Here is a 21,541-nt window from a genome sequence, read left to right on the forward strand (position 1 = left end):
GTTAAGATGGAACGAAAATCCTGGAACGCAGTGTTACTGATAAAGAACTCATGGTAGATGGTTGTTAGTCAGATGTAAACAGATAACAAAAACCTTTATTACACGCAAAGTTTAATTTGTACATAAGTCGAGACTTATATTTTAACCCATTTTAAGCAATCATAAAATTTCTTATATACCTATAATACCTATAAAAAGACCTTTTTATGACAAAAATGTCAGCAGACATCTTCTTAAATATTTTGCTGATGTTCCATTATTTTTACGACCGTATAATGACCTCCTATAAGAACCTCGTAAGCAGAGGTCATTAAGAAAGCCTTTAAAGTGCCCGTAAAATCTTGACGTGAACTAAGATGGCCTAATGATATAACCAAAGATCGTTAAAAGGGAAAATCTTAACCTTAAAAATGAAAAATATTTTTTATATTTCTCGCGAATACAGTCCAATTATAATAAAATAAATTTTATACCGTAAAATTAATTGTATATTGCTTACCAGTTTAATTTTTTACCGCCTCTATTAAGGCTCTAATCAAATAAAATTAATATCGCAAAAACGGTTGCGTAAAAACGAAAATGAATGGATCTGAGTTCTAATAAAAAAATAACAATAGCTCACTTATTAAGCGTTTTTATATAACAATATTTTTAATTTTCATAATTATAAATATTTGTCTACATAAAAAAAAAAGTTTAAATAACAACAGAACATTTGCATAAAAATGTATTAAAATGTTAATATTCTTGCCCTCGATAAACAGACAAGCGTGTAAGTCTCCAAAATTTATTTTCGAAAAAGACCAGAATAAAATGTTGGCAACAGCAATATTTTACGTCTGGAACCTTTTAAATCGTAAACATCGGCGGCAGCCTCGTTGCGAGTTGCAAGAAAAACCAACTTGCGGTTAGGGTAAGTAATGAAGTTTTAAGATTTATGTTTTTAGAAAGTGCTTCCCGCGGATTCGAGCCATTTTCGCAGAAACTCTGCCTTTTTGAGCTCTGCTAGACATTTTGTGGTTACCTTTTTGCTCATTTGTACCTTGTTTCGCTCATATACGGCAGCGATACGGCTTCATTAATTTCGTTGACTTTAATAAAGGTTGTGATTAAGGGAGCTTATTTAACTGACTAAGTTTTTATGAGTATCCTAATAATTACTACATAGGTAGCCTTGCTAAAGTTAACTATATACAGGGTACATTTGTAAATAATAATATCATTTAAATAGACTAGCTGTAATAGAAAAATTATAAACAAATTTATAAACATTCAGGATACTACTAAGTTTGGCATAAAATATTCTTTGATGCATCTATTTATATGATTAATACGCTAAGGTTAAGATGTTTACCTCCCTTTTTAGAAAAGAAGTCACAATCACACCACATAAACTATATCATTTTATAGATAATTGCTTGCTCTACCGGCATCCACAACTAAAAAAATTAAACTATTTAGGAAGGTTAGGTATACTTTAAGAAGAAGGGGGGCTATTTTTTCCTTAAATCAACGTGGGTGAAACCGCGGGGACCAGCTAGTTTCATCATCGTCATCATTATTTCAGCCTATCACAGTCATAGGCCTATCATATATATCACATATATATATATATATATATATCATAGACATAGGCCGCCACAAGTTCACGCCAAAAGTGGCGTGAACTCATGTGTTTTGCTATGCTATACTGTCTTAGTCATCAGTTTTTCGGCTGCCGGAGGCCATTTTGCTTGCTGCATAGAGAACTATAGGCTCTATATAAACGCCACTATATATAATATTGCTATGCTTTGCGTATAGTGATCCTTTAGTTTATAGTTATATAATATGCGTGTACACTCATATATTTATTTGGTTTAAATACAATAAAATTACAGCGGATTAAGTTCCTATCTTTCTCCATAATGAGACAAATGGCCTTTGTCCATCAGATGTGTTTAGTAACTTTTTGACGTAAATAAATATATATAATATAATATAATAATATACATTTTTTTATTTCAATACAAGTACGAAACCCAAACAATTTTTTTGTTAACAATGAAAAAATTTGTGAATGAAAAAGACGTATAAATTGTTGTTTTTATTTATAATGTATGTCGAACTCAATGCATTATATTAATCGAATTAGGTTGTTTTGACGAAACTAAGGCAGAAGTATTAACTAGATTTACTCTATTCCGCAATAATCAGCATTAAACTAGGGTTGTGTTAGTAAAATAAAAGTAAATACTGATATGATCGGAGTAAAATAGAATAAACAATTACTCTGTAACCTAGTCAATATTTATATTTTATATTTCCTTCAAGGTATTAAGTAAACATAATCCGACAAACTTTAAAATAGGAAGGAAATGACAAAAAAAAATTTTCTCTATGCGTTAGAGCAGGGATGCACAGACCGCGGCCCGCGGGCCGCATGCGGCCCGCCGGTCGAATACTGGTGGCCCGCCGACAGTAAAAATAAAACTCTCGTACATTCGATAAAAGTAATTTGAATCTCGCGCGCGCGCTCTTAAGTGTGCTTATCGGTGCGCCGTGCATTGTTAGAGCAAGCGAGATAGCAATAGTCCCGAATTTCGCTGATTGCTCGCGTAGGTAGATACACGAAGCTTCCAGAGTCGGTTTCGAGATTTCTCCAGACAGTTTTCGACTCTATACGCGCGGTATAAAAGCCACGCTAACCGCAGCGACCGACAGTTCTGTTTTAATTTGAGTGAAGTGTCAATAGTTCTAGTGTAGATTTTAATTTTTAACTCGACTAGCCGGTGTACAATTGTGTTGTGAAATCGTAAGTAAAACTCTGTTATTAATAAGTGTTTCCCTACCTATTTAATCAATTATTTTTGGTAATTTAAAAAAGGATGGGTAATTTAAGTAGATACTGTAATTGTTTTTAGGTGCTGTGTTAATCCTAGCCAGGATTAGAACGCAACATGGACAAGCCAGCACCTAGTAAAAAACGTAAGGTTAAAGATGAAAATCGGCAGTTTCAAGAAATTTGGACTGAGAAATACTTTTTTGTATGGTCGCATAACAAAGTCGTTTGTTTAATTTGCAAAAATTCTGTTGCGATTGCAAAGGAATATAATGTAAAAAGGCACTATGAAACGCAGCATCCTACTTTTACCAAGTTTACAGGCGAATTAAGAAAGCAAAAAATGTTATCTTTAAAACGGGAGCTTATTGGTCAGCAAGCTAGGTTTACAAAACCCATTCAAGATTCAGAAACAGCTACAGAAGTTAGTTATGAAATTTCTCGAATGATAGCAAAGCGAAGTCGCCCCTTCAATGATGGGGATTTTGTAAAAGAATGCATAGAAATTGCCGCTAAGAAAATGTGCCCAGAAGCAGCAAAAAAGTTTGAGAAAATTCAACTGAATCGTATGACTATCCAAAGACGAATTATGTCTTTGTCAGATAATATTGCGGAACAATTAAATGAAAAAACTAAGATCATTGAATTTTTTTCATTAGCAGTCGACGAATCCACTGATATTAGTTCCTGTGGAACTAACTCTAAACTCAACTTCTCCTATTCATACGAGGTGTTACTCAAGATTTTGAAGTCTTAGAAGAGTTATTAGGAATGTGTTCATTGAAAGGTCAAACCAGAGGAGTTGATATACTCAATGTACTTTTGGATGAGTGTTCAAAAACTAATTTGGAATTATCAAAATTATCGGGAGTTGCGACTGACAGTGCTCCTTCGATGATTGGTGTCAATTCTGGGCTAGTTACTTTGCTGAAAAAGCATCTGCAAGAAAAAAACATAAACGCTGAAGATCTCATGCAGTTTCACTGCATTATACACCAAGAATCTGTTCTAAAAAAATTGAATTTCAAAATGTCATGAAAGTGGTAGTTTCGACTGTAAATTTCATAAAATCACGAGGACTCAATCACAGGCAATTCAAACAATTCCTTGATGATATCGAAAACGAATATGGAGATTTACTGTATTATACAGAAGTAAGGTGGCTAAGTCGTGGATTGACACTGGAACGATTTCTAAATTTAATAGAAGAAATTGGAATATTTCTGGCGGAAAAGCAAAGGGATGTCCCGGAACTTAAAAATCCTGATTGGTTGTGTGATTTGGCTTTTTTAGTTGACATTACAAATCATTTGAATGTCTTGAACACACGGCTTCAAGGCAAAAATCAACTGATATCCCAGCTCTACGCTCATGTATCATCCTTTCAATGCAAGCTGACACTTTTCAGATCGCAATTGAATTCTGGAAATTACAATCATTTTCCGAATTATAAGAAAATGGCTGAAAAATTCAACAAAACTGCGATTAATTTCAGTTATGTAGAAAAGCTAGATATTTTGATTCAATCTTTACAAGACAGATTTTCGGAGTTTAAAAAAGTGAAACCTCTGTTGGACATATTCAGCAATCCTTTCACGATTTCAGTTGAAAATGCGCCAGAGTCAATGCAGTTAGAAATTATCGACATTCAAAACGACCAAGATTTACGCAACAAATTCAACGAAGGAGACTTGCTGAACTTTTACCGCTGCATTGATAAAAATACGTACAAAGAGTTGCGCATAAACGCTCTGAAATGTGCCAGCTTATTTGGTTCTACCTATATATGTGAACAAACCTTTTCAATACTAAATAATAATAAAACAAAAAATCGAAACCGCCTTGCAAATGAAAGTTTGGAAGCAGTTTTACGTGTTGCTACAAGTAAATTTGAGCCAAATATAAAAAAAAAATTGTAAGCACTATGCAGTGCCACGCTTCAAATTAATAAATTCTTTTTCAATTTTAATACATATTTATCAATTCTTTATTGTCTTTAATTACCTATACTTCTGGCGGCCCGCCATCAGTTCATAATTTGCCCGAGTGGCCCTTAGTCTTAATAAGTCTGTGCATCCCTGCATTAAAGGTTGCCATTGCCCACCCCACCCACGGAGTCGTAGCTGACATTCGCGAATATTCATTATATAAATCCCATTTTACGAAATTCGATTGGGAGGAAATAATTGACTAAATTTGTACTTGGCTCCCGAACCATTGTAAGCCAGTATTTTTATTAGAATTCTCACAATCGATGGTCGATGTACGGGAGTAGAAACGGGGCGTAAAATGTCTCAATGGACTCCAGACTTTCTACTGTTATAAATTGAAACGTGTTGCCGCATCTCGACGAGGTATTTCCTTTTGGAGGTATGAGATCTACTCCGGTATTTCTACTGTAAACACAAAAACGCGCAGACTTGTATTTATGCACGCTTTATATAATATTAAAAAAACGATACGTTTTCTACATTCTTACGTCACATCTTGAACTACACGAGAGTGACAACCGATAAGATCTCACTCACTGATACGACTAGGGCAAATGCCGGCACGTTGGTAAAACTACTTACAAAGTCATTACTAATGTGTGCGCTAAAGGAAACGAAATTAAGCAATCTCAGGGTAGCGCGTAGTACGTGAATAGCAAGGTATTTCTCTTTAATTTTTTTATAGTGCACCGTTAATTATCGCGTATAGTAGGTACATACGATGGTACGAGTGACTTATTGGACAATCTGTTCATAGCCGCCGTTTTAGCAAAATAAGATAGTTAAGACTCATATCTGATGTATCCCCCATTTTTTATGATGATTTTGATTGCGATGAAAACTCAAAACTCAATAGCTGGGGTAGCTGTATCTTATTTATGTATAATACTTTAGGCACACTTTAAAATTCAAAATCAAAATCAAAATCAAAAACAGCTTTATTCAAATAAGCTCCAAGAGCACTTTCGAGTCGTCATTTTACTAATTAAAACTTTAAAAATCAATTATTATATTTGTAGAAGTAAAGCTACCGCCGATTCGGAATGTAGATTCTGCTGATGATAAAGTAAATATAGATAACATAACACTGCTTGAAAAACGTTGCGAAAAGACTTAAGAACTTAAGCCTATTAAATATATAATTCCTATTTGACTACTATTGTCTTGAGGCACAGATAACAGCGGTTTTTTTCCGTAATTTTCGTTGCCATTATAATTATTTTTGGAATCATCATAACGAAAAGTAAAAAATATCTACTTAATATGAATTTTGATGTCACTTTGAAAAAGTTTTAACAACCCTTGCATTTTTTTACAATTGGCGCAACGGTCACAGCCATGGATTGTACCTACCAGTTGCGCTGGCGGTTGCAGGTTCGATCCTCGCACCTGACAAACATTTTATTTGCCATACAGGTGTTTGCCGTGGTCTGGGTGTTTGTGCAGTCTTTGTGGGTCTCCCCACTGTGCTTCGGAGAGCACGTTAAGCCGTCGGTCCCGGTTGTTATCATGTACGCCTGATAACGATCGTTACTCATAGTAGGGAATATATCCGCCAATCCGCATTGGAGCAGCGTGGTGGATTAAGCTCTGATCCTTCTCCTACATGGGGAAAGAGGCCTATGCCCAGTAGTGGGATATTACAGGCTGAAGCGTTGCAATTTTTTGACACAAGTTCCCAATTAGTCTGACGGGATTGTACGCTTAATATTTTTTATAAAATAAAATATAATAATATAAAAAGATCACGAAAGTAACCTAACCAGATAAACAAATATATAAAATCTTTTATCTTTGTGAATATAATGTGGTCTGTCGATGTCCGAAAATAAAATATAATTTGCATTCTTGTATATTATTAACCGCTTTGGGACTATAAAACAGGCCCTATATCTTACATTTTTGTCATCAAAAAAATCTTCGGTAGGGGTTCTTCGTTTTAACTCGTAAAAATATTTTGTATCCTTCAAGTGCTTTTTTTAGGATAATTAGTAACTAATACAATTGATAGATTTATAATTAGTTGCCTTCGTTTTAGGCACCTCTTCAAAGTTTATTTTAACCTAGCGACTATTTGTACGTTTTATTGTAGGTACTTGTTGATGTATTTGAAGCAGGTTTTCTTTTTTTGTTCACGAAAAAACACAGTATTCTTCAAAAATAAAACTATTGTTTATTTAATATATTGAAAAGTCATAACCCTAACAAAGTGATGGAGACACGTCAGATACGTTATCTCCGAACTGATTTATAGTTCGTTGATTGTAATCGCGACATATGAATGGGACCTAATCAAGCCATTGTGTAAATCGTATCCCCTTGATAATAAGCTTTGTTATGGTACAAATTACCGTTATTAATTCCATTACACGCGATCCCGTTGTAATTACTACAAGCTATTGTTCTTGGAAGAATAATGTACTATGGTTCAAATTGACGTCTGAAATAAATTATGATTAGGCATCCGTAATTAGCGACTTCCCATCTACATACAAAGCTGGATCGCTTTGTTTTATTTATACGTACTAAACCAGTATACCTCAGGACCTGAAGTCAAAAGTGTTTGAGCAATGTGTGTTGCCAGTGATGATATACGACGCTGTGGCGTGATCTTTTACCGTTAACCTTTCCCATAGGCTTAAGGTCGGTCAGCGAGCGATGGAGAGAGCTATCGTTGGTATATCTGTTATGTGTTTATTAAATTAAACATCCTTAGTGTCTTCAAGAGATTTATTAGTTTTAATTAAACTTACATTAGGTACGAGCTTAATCCTACAGTCAGTGCTCACTCTGTAGTTCTCCCGAAGTCTCTAGATTAATGTCATACCACAAACTATAAACTGTAGACAATATTTAACCATCGACTAACATGTATATAACATCCTTCCCTTTTACATTATTTACTTGAGATTAATTTATAATGAACTACACTGACTTTTGTACTTACTATAGGAACATTAAAGTTTACAATTCAAGTTACTTTGCAAGCCAAGTAATTACTTACAAACATATTCACATTATCACATATGAACCAAACTATAACTATATATAATATAATATAACAAAAGTTATTATAAAAACAATTATTTATTAATGTTAGCTTTATATAAACAAGGTATGAAGACTTATTTTATTTTGTTTTTAGTTACAATTAGTTATATGAAGATACAAACTTATTAAATTATCAGTATTCATGTACTTATGAATTAAACAAAATCTTTAAGATAACTTGGTCTTTTAATCAATCTACCTGATCTTGATGTTTTACTACCATATGTATCATTATTATAATTTACTTGTCCTGAAGAACCATTATAGTTCTCTCTAGGTATTACATTATTTTGTATGTTCCGTTCTTGAATCATATGTCTTTCTACTTCTTGTCTTTCACTCTCTTCACAGTTTCCTTGATCTTCTACCCTGCTCTTGTCATAATACTTTCCTCCTTTAATTAACATTCTCCTATTCCTAGTTAAAATATTTCCTGATTCATTCCTTACTTGATATGATCTAGGACCACTTCCTTTACCTAACAATATACCACTCTCATGAGGTTTCTTGCAATTCTCGTCCTGTATTTTAACAATTTCTCCTTCTCTTAATTCTGGTAAATTTCTACTTCCTCTATTATAGTACTTTTTCTGAATTTCCTGTTTATTTAAAAGTTCTTGTCTATATTTATCCTTTCTATCCTGATTTAAATCTAATTTTGGCAAAATTGTTTTAATATTTCTATTGAATAACAATTCTGAGGGTGATTTTCCATCTGTGTTTACAGGAGTGTTTCTATACATTAACAAACCTAAGTAAATATCTTTCTTATCATAAATTAGCTTTTTTAACAATTTTTTAACAGTCTGTATATATCTTTCAGCTAATCCATTCCCTTGGTGATGTTTTGGACTTATTACCTTATGTTTAAAATTCCATTCTTTAGAAAAAAATTTAAATTCAAAGCTAAAAAAAAAAAATTGTGTTCCCGCATCTGCGTAAACTATATCTGGAATACCATGTCTTGCTAGGATTTCTTTAATATTGTCAATAGTACTTGTTGCATATAAATTATTTAATGGTTGTATTTCCACGTACTTGCTATATGCATCGACAAGCAATATGTATGGTTTAGAATATAGAAAAAATATGTCTATAGATAAAATTTCCCATGGTCTTTGTGGAATTTCCTTCTCAATCATAGATTCTTTCTTATTAGCATTCTGAAAACTTTTACAAGTGTCACAATTTTGTATCAAATCTTCTATTTCTTTATTCATATTTGGCCAAAATACAGTATTTCTTGCTAACATCTTGCTCTTTTCTATGCCTAAGTGTGCATAATGTATGTTTTCTAATACTTCCTTTCTTTTTGACTGTGGTATTACTATATTCCTACCTTTTACAATTAATCCTCTAATATTACTCAACTCATCTCGGTAACTATAAAAAATTTTAGCTTTACTATCTATAAGTGACTTATTTTCTGGCCATCCTTCCATTATATATTTATTTACTGCCATTAATTCCTCATCTTTTGCTGTTTCTAACATTAATTCTTCAAGTTTTTTATCTGATATTCTATAACTTTCCATAATCATGGCTACATGTGTTTCTACTTTTAAATCTGAATTTTCTTCTGTTTCTAATAAATGTGATCTACTCAAATGATCTGCTACCAAAAGTTCTTTACCTGGTTTATAATTTAACTCAAATGAATATGGTTGTAAAGCCATTCTCATCTTTTGCAATCTAGCTGGACATCTATTTAATGGTTTAGAAAAAATTGATACTAGTGGCCTATGATCTGTCTCTACTTTAAATTGATTTCCATACAAATACTGATGAAACTTGGTTATTCCATATAAAATTGCTAAACATTCTTTCTCAATCTGACTGTATTGTATTTCTGTTTCTGTCATTGCTCTCGAACCATAAGCTATAGGCTTTCCTTCTTGTGAAATAACTGCACCTAATCCTGCTTTAGAAGCATCTACACTTAGTACTATCTGTTTATTCATATCAAAATAACTCAAAACTGGTGGCTCAATTAATAATTTTTTCAAAGTCTTATAAGCTTTATCTTGTTCTTTTGACCACAAAAAAGGTACATCTTTTTTAATCAATTGCCTCAATGGTGCTGTTATCTCAGACACATTGGGAATAAATCTTGCCACATAATTAATCATTCCTAAAAATCTTAATATTTCTTTCTGAGTCTTCGGTTCTTTCATCTCTACTATAGCTTTTATTCTGTTCTGATCTATCTTAATTCCTTCTGTTGTTAAGACATGTCCTAGGTATCTAACTTCTTTCTTTTTAAAATTACACTTCTTCCTATTAAATTTTATATTATATTCCTGTGCTTTCTTAAGTACCTGTTCTAATATTCTGTCATGATCTGCTTCTGTTTTCGCGTGAATTAAAATATCATCCATATATAACTCTACTCCATCAATATCTTTAAATATTTCACTAAATATTCTGTGAAAAACTTCTGGACTTGAAGCTAAACCAAAAGGTAATCTATTAAAATAAAATCTTCTAAATGGGGTATTAAATGTTGTTAAATTTTTACTATTATTTGTTAATTTTATCATCCAAAATCCTTTATTCGCATCTAAGGTACTAAAATAATTACTTCCCTTTAACTTGGCTATTATTTCATCAACATTAGGTATCATCATTTGTTCTCTTTTAATCTGAGTATTTAAATATTGTGGATCTAAACAAATTCTCATTGTCCCACCTGGTTTAGTTGTCATAATTAATGAACTTACAAAATCTGTAGGACCTTCTGCCTTACTTATTATTCCTATTTTTTCTAATTTATTTAATTCTTCCTTTAATTTATCTTTCAATTTAAATGGTATATGCCTGTTTCTTTCAATTTTTCCTTGCCAACCTTCTTTTAACTGAATATCATATTCATAATCTTTTATTTCACCTATCCCCTTGAAAACATCTTTATATTTCTCTAATAGTTCTAACTTTTCTGTCTGAACACTGCTAATATTCTTATTATTTGTTCTCTGAATTAATTTAAATTTTATTAAAGTAGGCAAACCTAAAATAGGTATATAATTACCTTTACAAACCTGGAATTCTATTTTCTGAATCTGATCATTTATTTTTACTGATAATTTAATCTTTCCCAAAGTTTCTATTTTCTCATTACTATAACTAGTCAATTTACAATTAGATTTTTCAAATTTACTTATACCTAACCAGTAACAATCATTTGCGGATATTACATTGCATTGAGCACCTGAATCTAATTTAAATTTTAAATTTCTATTCAATTCGGTGAAATATACATACTCATACCAGTTTCTTTCTAAATTTACATTACTAATATTAATTATATACATATGACTCGACTCACTATCGCTGGACTCGCTTTCTTGAATAGCTTTTACAGCGTCTCTTGCTCTGCATTTTCTCGCAAAGTGGTTCATCTTCCCGCATTTCATACACTTCTTTCCATATGCTGGGCATCTTCTTTCACTGTGATGAAATCCGCATCTCGAACAGTCAAACTTCTTCTCAGCTCGCTGTCCTTCTTGTTTCTTATTCTTCTCTGAATATCTATTTTCTGTATTTCTCTGTTCTAGTCTGTGTCTTGAATCTCGGTCTGTTCTGGTATGTCTTCTCTTATCTGTTGGGTTTCTTGTTTCCCTTTCCGACACTGTTCCTTTTTCATTCTTCTTTCTTATACTCTGTACTGCACTCGTCCCTGGTTCGTTTGAAATTTTCTTAATTTGTTCCTCTGCTAGTTCTGCTGCTTTACATATCTGGATTGCTTTACTCAATGTCAGGTCACTTTCTCTTAGTAGTCTATCTTTCAATCTTTTATCTAAAATTCCTGTTACTATTCTGTCTTTTAACATTCTATCCAAAAGATTTCCAAATTCACATTCTGTGCTTAACTTTTTTATGTCAGTAAAAAAACTATCAAAAGTTTCACCTTCTTTCTGGTTTCTTGTGAAAAACAAATGTGAATTAACGCTTTCGTTTTTTCTCGGGATAAAATACTCGTTGAATTTAGTTATCACTTTTTCATAATTATTGGCCTCATCTTTAGCAAAGTCGAAAGTAGCATGAATGTCTTGAGCTTCCTCACCCATGCAGTGTAATAATAGTGCCGTCTGGACCTCACTGGATTCACTATTAGCACCTGACGCTAATCTGTATATTTCAAATCTCTGGATAAATTTTTTGTATTCTTCCATCGACAGGTTTTTTAAGCCCGTAGGGGGTTTTAATCCCTTTATTCCATTAGATTTTATTATTTCTTTTTGTGCAGACTCCGCCATTTTGTTCTTATCATGTACGTCGTAGAACTCAATATAGTATTCAATTATAATTTTATTTCACGAACCTGTTTCTGTTTTTTAATTTCGCAGCGCCATGTTATGTGTTTATTAAATTAAACATCCTTAGTGTCTTCAAGAGATTTATTAGTTTTAATTAAACTTACATTAGGTACGAGCTTAATCCTACAGTCAGTGCTCACTCTGTAGTTCTCCCGAAGTCTGTAGATTAATGTCATACCACAAACTATAAACTGTAGACAATATTTAACCATCGACTAACATGTATATAACAATATCTCTACGTGACAGAATCCGAAATTATGAAATCCGTAGACGAATGAAAGTCACCGACATAGCCCTCAAAATATACAAGCTAAAGTGCCAATTGACAAGACCTCTAACAGCAGCAAGCACACAGTTTAGTTAGTTAGGTAAACGATATTAAAAAAATTTAAAAGAGACTGAATAGGTACGAAAGCCGCGTTATCTTTGTTGTCGTAATAAAATAATTCGTATACCATTTTGTCCTTAACAAAAATGAATGTACATTAACCTATACCACGATTGTATTGGATTCCAATGTAATTTCAGATGTTGTTCGAAACAATATGTTCTTGTTTTCCTAATTTATTGCCACCATTTCAAACTCGCTAACAAGGGATAATCGTATTCTGTGTACCAAATACAGTCAGAAAAAAACAAATTGACTTTAAATGTCTAAAGATTGATAAAAAAATGTTTTTTTCATTTTTTTTGTCCTATGAATATCTATCGCTACAAAAATACCATCGTAGCGATGGAGTGCTTTAAAAATTAAATTAATTTTCGTTTATTTCAAATTACTCAGACTCATAATGGCGAATAGATCACAACTAAAAGGTCACCATTATGCATTAGGTACGACTCTCTCTTATTGAGTTCGTGCCCTAGTAAAAGTGTGTGCGCTAAGACATACAAATACATATACATATAAATGGTCGCAGTCAGTGTATGCACCGCCAAAGCGACGCCGCGTTGGCGCAACGGTTACAGCTATGGATTGTACCTGTTGCGTCGGCGGTTGTGGGTTCGATCCCCACACATGACAAACATTTGTATTGGCCATACAGGCATTTGCCGTAGTCTGGGTGTTTGTGCAGTCCTTGTGGGTCTCCCCACCATGCCTCGGAGAGCACGTTAAGCCGTCGGTCCCGGTTGTTATCATGTACACCTGATAGCGATCGTTACTCATAGTAGGGAATATATCTGCCTATCCGTATTGTAGCAGCGTGGTGGATTAAGCTCTGATCCTTATCCTACATGGAGAAAGAGGCCTATGCCCAATGGATATTGACAGGCTGAGGCTGAAGCGAGTCAGCTTATATACGTGCTGTTGGAGTAAGAGCTTCTATCAGAGCAAAGGAGTTAAACTAAAGTATATATTTTCAAGTATCTGTATATTATCTACATTACTTCACTCACTAAGCCTGTTTTTTGACATTAGATCTCACTATCACATCCAGCTAACCGGGAAAAGATCTCGGCTAGAGATAAGTCCACCTTTAGTAATAAAATTTGAATACTGTTTAAAAATTTTACGTGCAATAAAGAATATACTACCTAAACTTGTAATCAAACATATATTTGTGCCCCCTTACTGTTAATAGGAATTCAACCAAAGTGCCAAAGAAATATAAAAAAACAACCACTTGAAAGAAGAATTTAGTTGCAAAGAAAACAAAGCTCAAATATTAAAAAAAAAATTCCTCTTCTGCAGCAACGACATTAAATATAATTGAAACTAGAAACGATATTCATACCTAGTCATTATAATTTCGAACGCTGAAATGCTTAAAGATGGGTTTGGTTATACTAATAAGGAAGGCTAATTATGATAAGTAGCCTTTTAAATAAAGACAACTTACCTAATGAACATAAAAAACAAACAAAAACTTCTTTTCAAAATTTAAGAGAGGATCCTATTTAAAATGACTATCGAATTTTACTCGCAATTTTTTTTTGCCGTTCTCAAATCTAAGTATATTGTATTATTTCTTAAAAATTTGTTAATTGCATTCTAAATTCAAATAAAGTTTAAACCCAAATCCAAAATCTCTGAATGCTAGTTCAAGTATCTTAAAATTAACATATTAAGGTACACTTTGAACTTCACAAGAGGATAGTACGAATAAATTGGTCTTGTTGATGTTAACTATTACAAACGCACATTCTAAGATTACAGGTAGGTAACTAAGTAAACACACTAATGATAATATTTTGAAAATGTCTTCATATGGTCGTATTGTTAATATCTTTAACAATTTTGAAATTTTCATTCACATGAGACTTCAGCGATGGGAAATTCTACCTAACAGACAGCGCATATAAATATAAATAATATAAAAAATAAAAAATTATAAGGCTTTAATTTATTTTAACTTTGTAATTACATCAGGAATAATCTGATACTCACATATACTTACTTCGTGTGTATTGACACGTTGCTCTAATCACTATCCTGTATTTATATATATATAAAACACCGTCTTTCTACCGCTCGTATCACGCGCTAAAGAAAAATATGTAGCTCAGAGTAAAACAACAGAATACTTGTAGTAATTTATTTTAAAGTTAAAGCTAACCGCACCGTCTTTTCTACCGCTCGTATCACTCGCTCAAGTCAGTATGGCCACTTCCTTTTACCATACCTCACTCGCTCATACTTACACTCTCTCTCTCTTTCACTCACGCTTACTTTCCGTTTCCCACATTTGGGGGCTCGTCCGGGATATATATATATATATATATATATAATCATATATAGATATATAGATATATATATATATATATATATATATATATATATATATATAATTCTCGTGTCACAATGTTAGTTACCATACTCCTCCGAAACGGCTTTTTTGAAATTTTGTGTGCATATCAGGTGGATGGTGGCCTATTCTCAAATTAGCTAACATCTATTTTTCAAACCCTTAAGTTACAAGGGGGGGAGGATTAAGGGGGTAATAATATTTATGGCAAAACAACGTTTACTAGCTAGTTTTTTTATAAAACTTGTTAACTAATAAAATTCTATAAAGTGTGCAAATACCGTCAATATCTTTCTGAAGATCTTGTCTATAAAAACAATCTCTATCTTTACACAACTAAGCAGCATTTAAAATCTTACAGGTACCTCATACCGTGTAAACAGATCTACATAATTATGTCTCAAATCTATCAATAGAACTGTTCATAAATTCCGTTTCTGCTACCCCATCTATTAATTTTATAGTTTCAATCTTGAATTCAAAGAACTGCAAGTAAAATGGGAGTAGAAATATAACTATGACTATTTATGAACTTATCGAAATATTTTACAAGCCGCAAGCGTAAATTTAAGAACTTTCAGCTAAGTTCGTAAATGAATGGTTCAATTAGTTTATAACTTAAGCTAAGTTCCATAACTGTACCCAAGACATAGTCAGTAAGTTAATAGATGTTAAAATTTATACTATGTTACGAGTGAAAATCCGCAGAGCGGACAAAATGAGCACTACTCGGGCGGAATCTGTTTTACATAATGTTAGGGTTAAATCCTCAGAGATCGTTTTTCTTGCTCTCAACATTTCCCATGGTTAATTTATCTATGTTATGTTTTTACATTACAGTTTGAGCATATATGTTAACATACATTCTCGTATAACATGTAGAATTAGAAGGAATATTCCTGCTTTATTATTTATTTATTTTTAAATCCTCACAAGCACCTACATAGTGAAGTAAATTGTTGGACACGAATTGTTGGACGTTAGACACTTTGAGAATGTTAAATGCTTACATATTTGCACTCTTGTAAAAAGGATCTCTAACCTCTCCTCATAATCTCTACCTGTTTGTCTGTGTTAAGATAACATCAAACGGAAAAATAACGTGTCACTACCGTCCATTACTAATAGTATAAAACTATTTCATTCCCAATTCCCGCGCTTTTACGTTAATATTAGGTAAAGAAAGGTTACGAAATAATCAATTTTTAATATTCTAATATAGCTAAACATTTTGCTCCATTTAACGTAATAATACATAGCTACTTGTTGCAATTTTTATACCTCAACTTTCTTGTTTTAAGTTGTTAAATGACATTCTAACTCAATATATTCGATTATTTTTATTTTTTTATAATTAAAATCTACCTACACCAGGAATTCTATTTACGGAATTCCCTTACACATCCTTAAGCGTCATTAGATTAACTACAGTGTTTTTATATGTTCTAGGGTTACCAGCGTTAAAATTGTATCCCAGATTAATAATTAGTACAAAGAAAAACTAGCAAAGTCCTATTACTTTTTAACCGACTTCCAAAAAAGGAGGAGGTTCTCAATTCGACTGTATTTTTTTTTTTTTTTTTTTATGTATGTTACATCAGAACTTTTGACTGGGTGGAGCGATTTCGACAAATTTTCTTTTAATCGAAAGGTGGTGTGTGCCAATTGGTCCCATTTAAATTTATTTGAGATCTAACAACTACTTTTCGAGCTATATCTAATAATGCGTTTTTACTTGACGCTTTTTTCGTCGACCTACGTTGTATTATACCACATAACTTTCTACTGGATGTACCGATTTTGATAATTCTTTTTTGTTGGAAAGAAGATATCCCAAGTTTAGTACCATGATAAGGAAACCAGGATCTGATGATGGGATCCCAGAGAAATTGATGGAAATTCTTGAAAATCCGCAATAACTTTTTACTGGGTGTACCGATTTTAATAATTTTTAATTTAATCGAAAGCTGATGTTTGTCATGTGGTCACATATAAATTTTATTGAAAACTGATAATTACTTTTTGAGTAATCTTTGATAACGCGCAGTTACTTGACTATTTTTTCGTCGATCTACGTTGTATTACTCGTCGATGTAATTGAAGTCGGTTTTTTTTTCGTTTGCGAGCAAACACAATTATTATTGATACAAAAGATAAAGGGACTTGTGAAATAAAATATCCTACATTATTTTTTTTTATTTTTTTTTTATCACGCTTTTTATTACTCGAAATCACATTATATAACATTAATTTTGTGTCAAATAATTGTACACTCTAAGTTGTAGACTAAAGTTAAACTCATATCTTAATACTCAAAGCTTAAGTAATTATCTGTCCCGTTTGGTATATAAAAAGTCTTTATCTATAATTAACAATCGAATGTGGACGAATCCCAAGTTGTCAGCCAGTATAATGGACGGATTTTATCAGTGCTACCAAACTGTCGTAAATGAATAGGTATATAGGAAAACTTCCGTATTTGTGTATTTACATTTACAATTATAATTACTTTTATGTTTCATTTGAGTCTCATAGATATAATCTAAGAATTAATTCTTACTTGTCTACAATCAACAGTATGTATGATTAAATTTTACAAATATTAAATTTTATTACCTAGTAGTATACACTATTTTCAATATTACTATTTTACCTGCATAATGTGTTATTTATATGCCTCGCGAACGCAGACATGTGTCCTCGTAGTTTTAGCTGTGTAAGTAAAATACTTTTTATTATTATTTCTTTTATTCAATATAATTTCTTATGATTACATTTTTAAATATATTTATAAAAAAGACAAATAAAAATATTTAAAAATATAAAAATAGTAGTCCTCCGGTGGCAGGTTGAGGCCCAGGCCACCGGTAGTTAGGGTTCCAGGCTGAGGAACCTCCTCACAATGCGGGCCGTTTCAAGCAACACTGCCCTTTGAATCCGACCCTTGATCCAACAGTCAAGTGAGAGTTTCTTAAGGTGTTGGTCGAAACTCTTTGCTAATAGACCATTAACCGATACAACAATAGGAACAATTATTGTTGAGTCTACATTCCACATGCCGGTAATCTCGTGGGCAAGGTCTAAATATTTACTTAATTTTTCTTTTTCGGCCTTTACGAGATTATCGTCATGTGGAACTGTAATGTCAACAATAATTGCTCGGCGCGCTGATCGGTCTACTAGCACTATATCAGGTTTATTGGCTGCAATAAACCTGTCAGTGACAATAGATCGATCCCAGTAGAGCAATGCACGACCATTCTCAAGAAATGGCATTGGGCTATACCTATAATAAGGCAACTCATTTTCAACGAGGCCGTATCGAATAGCAAGTTGTTGGTGTATAATCCTGGCTACTTGGTTATGTCTGTGCAAGTACTCACCGTTAGCAAGATGACTACAACCGGAAACAACATGTCTAATGGATTCTCCAGGCTTATGGCAAGCCCGGCATATGTCTGGAGTTCCGTCTTTCATGATATGTTTCCGGTAGTTATTCGTCTTAATAACTTCGTCCATAATTGCACAGACAAAACCTTCGGTTTCTCCGAAGAGGTTCCCGTGTTGTAACCAGGATATAGAGCTGGGCTGGTCTACATCTGGGTCTGTCAGAACTTTGTAGAACCGGCCATGTAATTCCTTACTCTTCCATACGGCCACGCGGTCAACGGTACGCATTACTATAGGCTTACGCCATTTCTCTTTGCTTAAGGACAGCGGAGTAAAGCCCCTATCAACTGCAACAACGTCCATGTGCATATCGCTCTTCATATTTAAAAAGTAATTTCTGAGATTATACACCTCACGATTGTGGAGATTTTTAGCGTTTAAAAAGCCACGACCCCCACATTTTCGTGGGATGTATAATCTCATCACAGACGATCGAGGATGGTGTATTCGGTACGTTGTTAACAGTTTACGGACTTGGCGGTCAAGGGTATCTAATTCCGTTTGAGTCCATCTCAAAATGCCAAAGGTATAGACGATTAAGGGCATAACCCAACTGTTAAAGGCACGCACCTTGTTACCGCCCGAAAGAAAGCTATTGAGAACTTTCTTCAGCCGGCCAAAGAATCGTTCCTTTACCAGTTGTTTCATGGCTCCGTCATCAATGCCCAATGCCTCTGACATTCCGAGATATTTATAGGTTTCACCTTCGTTGAGAGATCTAAAAGACAAAGAGTTGTTAAGTTTTAAATTTTGTGATGATACAGTTCTACCTCTTTCTACATGGATGACAGCGCATTTATCCACACCAAACTCCATTCTTATACAAGTGCTAAAGGTTTCTGTTATTTTTAACAACTTGTATAAGTCTGGTAGTTTGGATGCGAAAAGCTTCAAATCATCCATATAAAGTAGGTGAGAGATTGCTTTGCTTCCTCTACGAAGGTGAAAGCCCAACCTTGAATCCTCTAATAAAGTGCTTAAAGGGTTCAAGGCTAGACAAAACCACAATGGACTCAAACTATCACCTTGAAAAATACCCCGCATAATCCTTATCGGTTCAGTCGATCCTGAAACATCAACCGCACCCGGATGACGTAAAAAAGTGTTCCACTGTCTCATACACGTACTCAGAAAAGAGCACAAAGCAGCATCAATTTTGTATAGCTCCATTACTTTCATAAGCCATGTATGAGGCACTGAATCATACGCTTTCTTGTAGTCAATCCAAGCGGCAGCCAGATTTTTCCGGTTTCGACGTACCTGTTGGCATATGGTCATGTCTATGAGGAGAAGTTCCTTGGTACCGCGACTACCAGACTTACATCCGTTCTGAGTCGTAGCCAAAATATTATTTGTAGTAATATGTTTTGTAATTTTTGTGACGAGAACAGATGTAAGTAGCTTATAGATGGTTGGTAAGCAAGTTATAGGGCGGTAGTTTTTAGGATCAGCGGTACATCCCGATTTGTATAACAGGAATGTGGTACCAGTCGTCATAAATTTTGGTAAAGTATTAGTTGAAATTGCATTTTGAAATTGTGATGCCAGGATGGGGTGCGAACTATGAAACCATTTAAGCCAAAAGTTATGCAATCCGTCCAGTCCAGGACATTTCCAATTCGACGTTGAACGGATTGCATAACTTATATCTTCTGGATTTATTTTAATTTGTTCCATTTGTGGAAGTGAGCTGCACCTCCTCCTGACAACATCCATCCAATCACTCTCAATGTGGTCAATGGGGTTCGACCAAATATTTCGCCAAAAATTATTTATCGATTCTCGGGTCGGTAAATTACCATTGACCACATTAGTAGTGCACTGTTCCCAATTCCTGTATACCTTTCGTTGGTCGCTTTGAAATATGCTATTTTGATGATATCGATCCCTGCGTTTTTTATACCTCTTAATGCGTTTTGCCCATGCACAGAGTTTTTGCTTCAGAAAATCTATGCGGTCTGAGACTGATGTTATGTACTCGTTGGATCTTATATTTGTACCCGCAAAAGCCTGGTGTACAAACCGCATGATTTTTGGACGCCTATTACCTGCCCTGAAACATGTTAATTTGGCTATTAGTGTTCTGGTTAAATTTATTCGTTTTTCAATTCTGGCCTGCCAAGCTGGAGCTGTATGGGATGGTAAAGTAATTTTATTTGATTTAAACTTCACATTAGCTACATTACAAACAGCTGCAGCTCCACAGTACAGAAGTGAGTGAGTATCGGATAAATTTTGAGTGCTGTCTAAATATTGTTGTAAAATTTTATCCATAACACCTACTAAAGCCAAATTACGTCTATGAATAGGCAAACGAGGTAGCTGTGGCCTAATATTTGGTGGCAAGGATCTATATTTCAAAATAGCATCCTCCAAAGCTCTCCTCATAGGCTCATTATCCTGTTCGTTTACCGACAAATCAACACTGTTAGGAGATATATGATTTATATTAAAATTTATTACCTCTCTTTGCTCTTTTTGTGATGTTTGTATATCACGAATGTGACTAACAGTATTAAGTTGTGGTAAATTTGTACGCAGCCGCTCAAGTACTGATTCATCCAGGAGGTGACAACGCTGAATGGCTCGTACTTGATCCGATAGTCGTTGTGCGGTTACGGTGACGGTTGGTTCAAGCGCCTGAAACAGAGACAACATCGTTGAACGATACGCAGTGAGGTTAATTCCCCCACCTGTCGCCTCATAGTACGCTCGCATGACACTCTCATTCATTTTTTGAGTCCATCTCATGCGGCGCACAACACCACCGGCAGCGGGATTTCTTGTGGGAGCGCATTGTCCCTGAACCTCCAAGCAAGCTGGTGGCGGGCGTATGACTCGTCGACGGTTAGATGGTCTCGTAGATGAGTCAGCATCGTTAGCATCCGATTCCGCGGTGGACGGCGGTGTTTGATATTCGTCATCTGTCGTTGACTGTGTTTCGGAGCTCGATGGAACCTTTGGTCTTTTTTGTTCGCGTCGTCCTCTGGCTTTATTCATTTTATCTTCTTGGTATTAGTCATTTTTGTGATATTTTAATTGTATTATCATATTTAAATACATTTTAAAATAATAAATTTAATGACAAGATAAAAAAGCGTCATTTCAGTTGACAGCTGCCAGGTTTTTTATTATTATTATTATTATTATTATTATTATAGG

The 21,541-nt window shown here is 33.9% G+C and overlaps 1 protein-coding gene across 1 annotated transcript; it reads right to left on the minus strand.

The window, feature by feature from the left end:
- Positions 1–15,322: 15,322 nt before the first annotated feature.
- On the minus strand, positions 15,323–21,379 carry LOC123658889. Its single transcript, XM_045594180.1, has 3 exons — positions 19,335–21,379; positions 18,950–19,097; positions 15,323–15,415 (listed from the first exon to the last, which is right to left on the minus strand). Exons 1-3 carry the CDS (start codon positions 21,377–21,379, stop codon positions 15,323–15,325), a joined length of 2,286 nt encoding a protein of 761 aa, XP_045450136.1.
- Positions 21,380–21,541: the final 162 nt, after the last annotated feature.

The sequence above is a fragment of the Melitaea cinxia genome, chromosome 13 (assembly GCF_905220565.1).
Source record: "Melitaea cinxia chromosome 13, ilMelCinx1.1, whole genome shotgun sequence".
NCBI classification, from domain to species: domain Eukaryota; kingdom Metazoa; phylum Arthropoda; class Insecta; order Lepidoptera; family Nymphalidae; genus Melitaea; species Melitaea cinxia.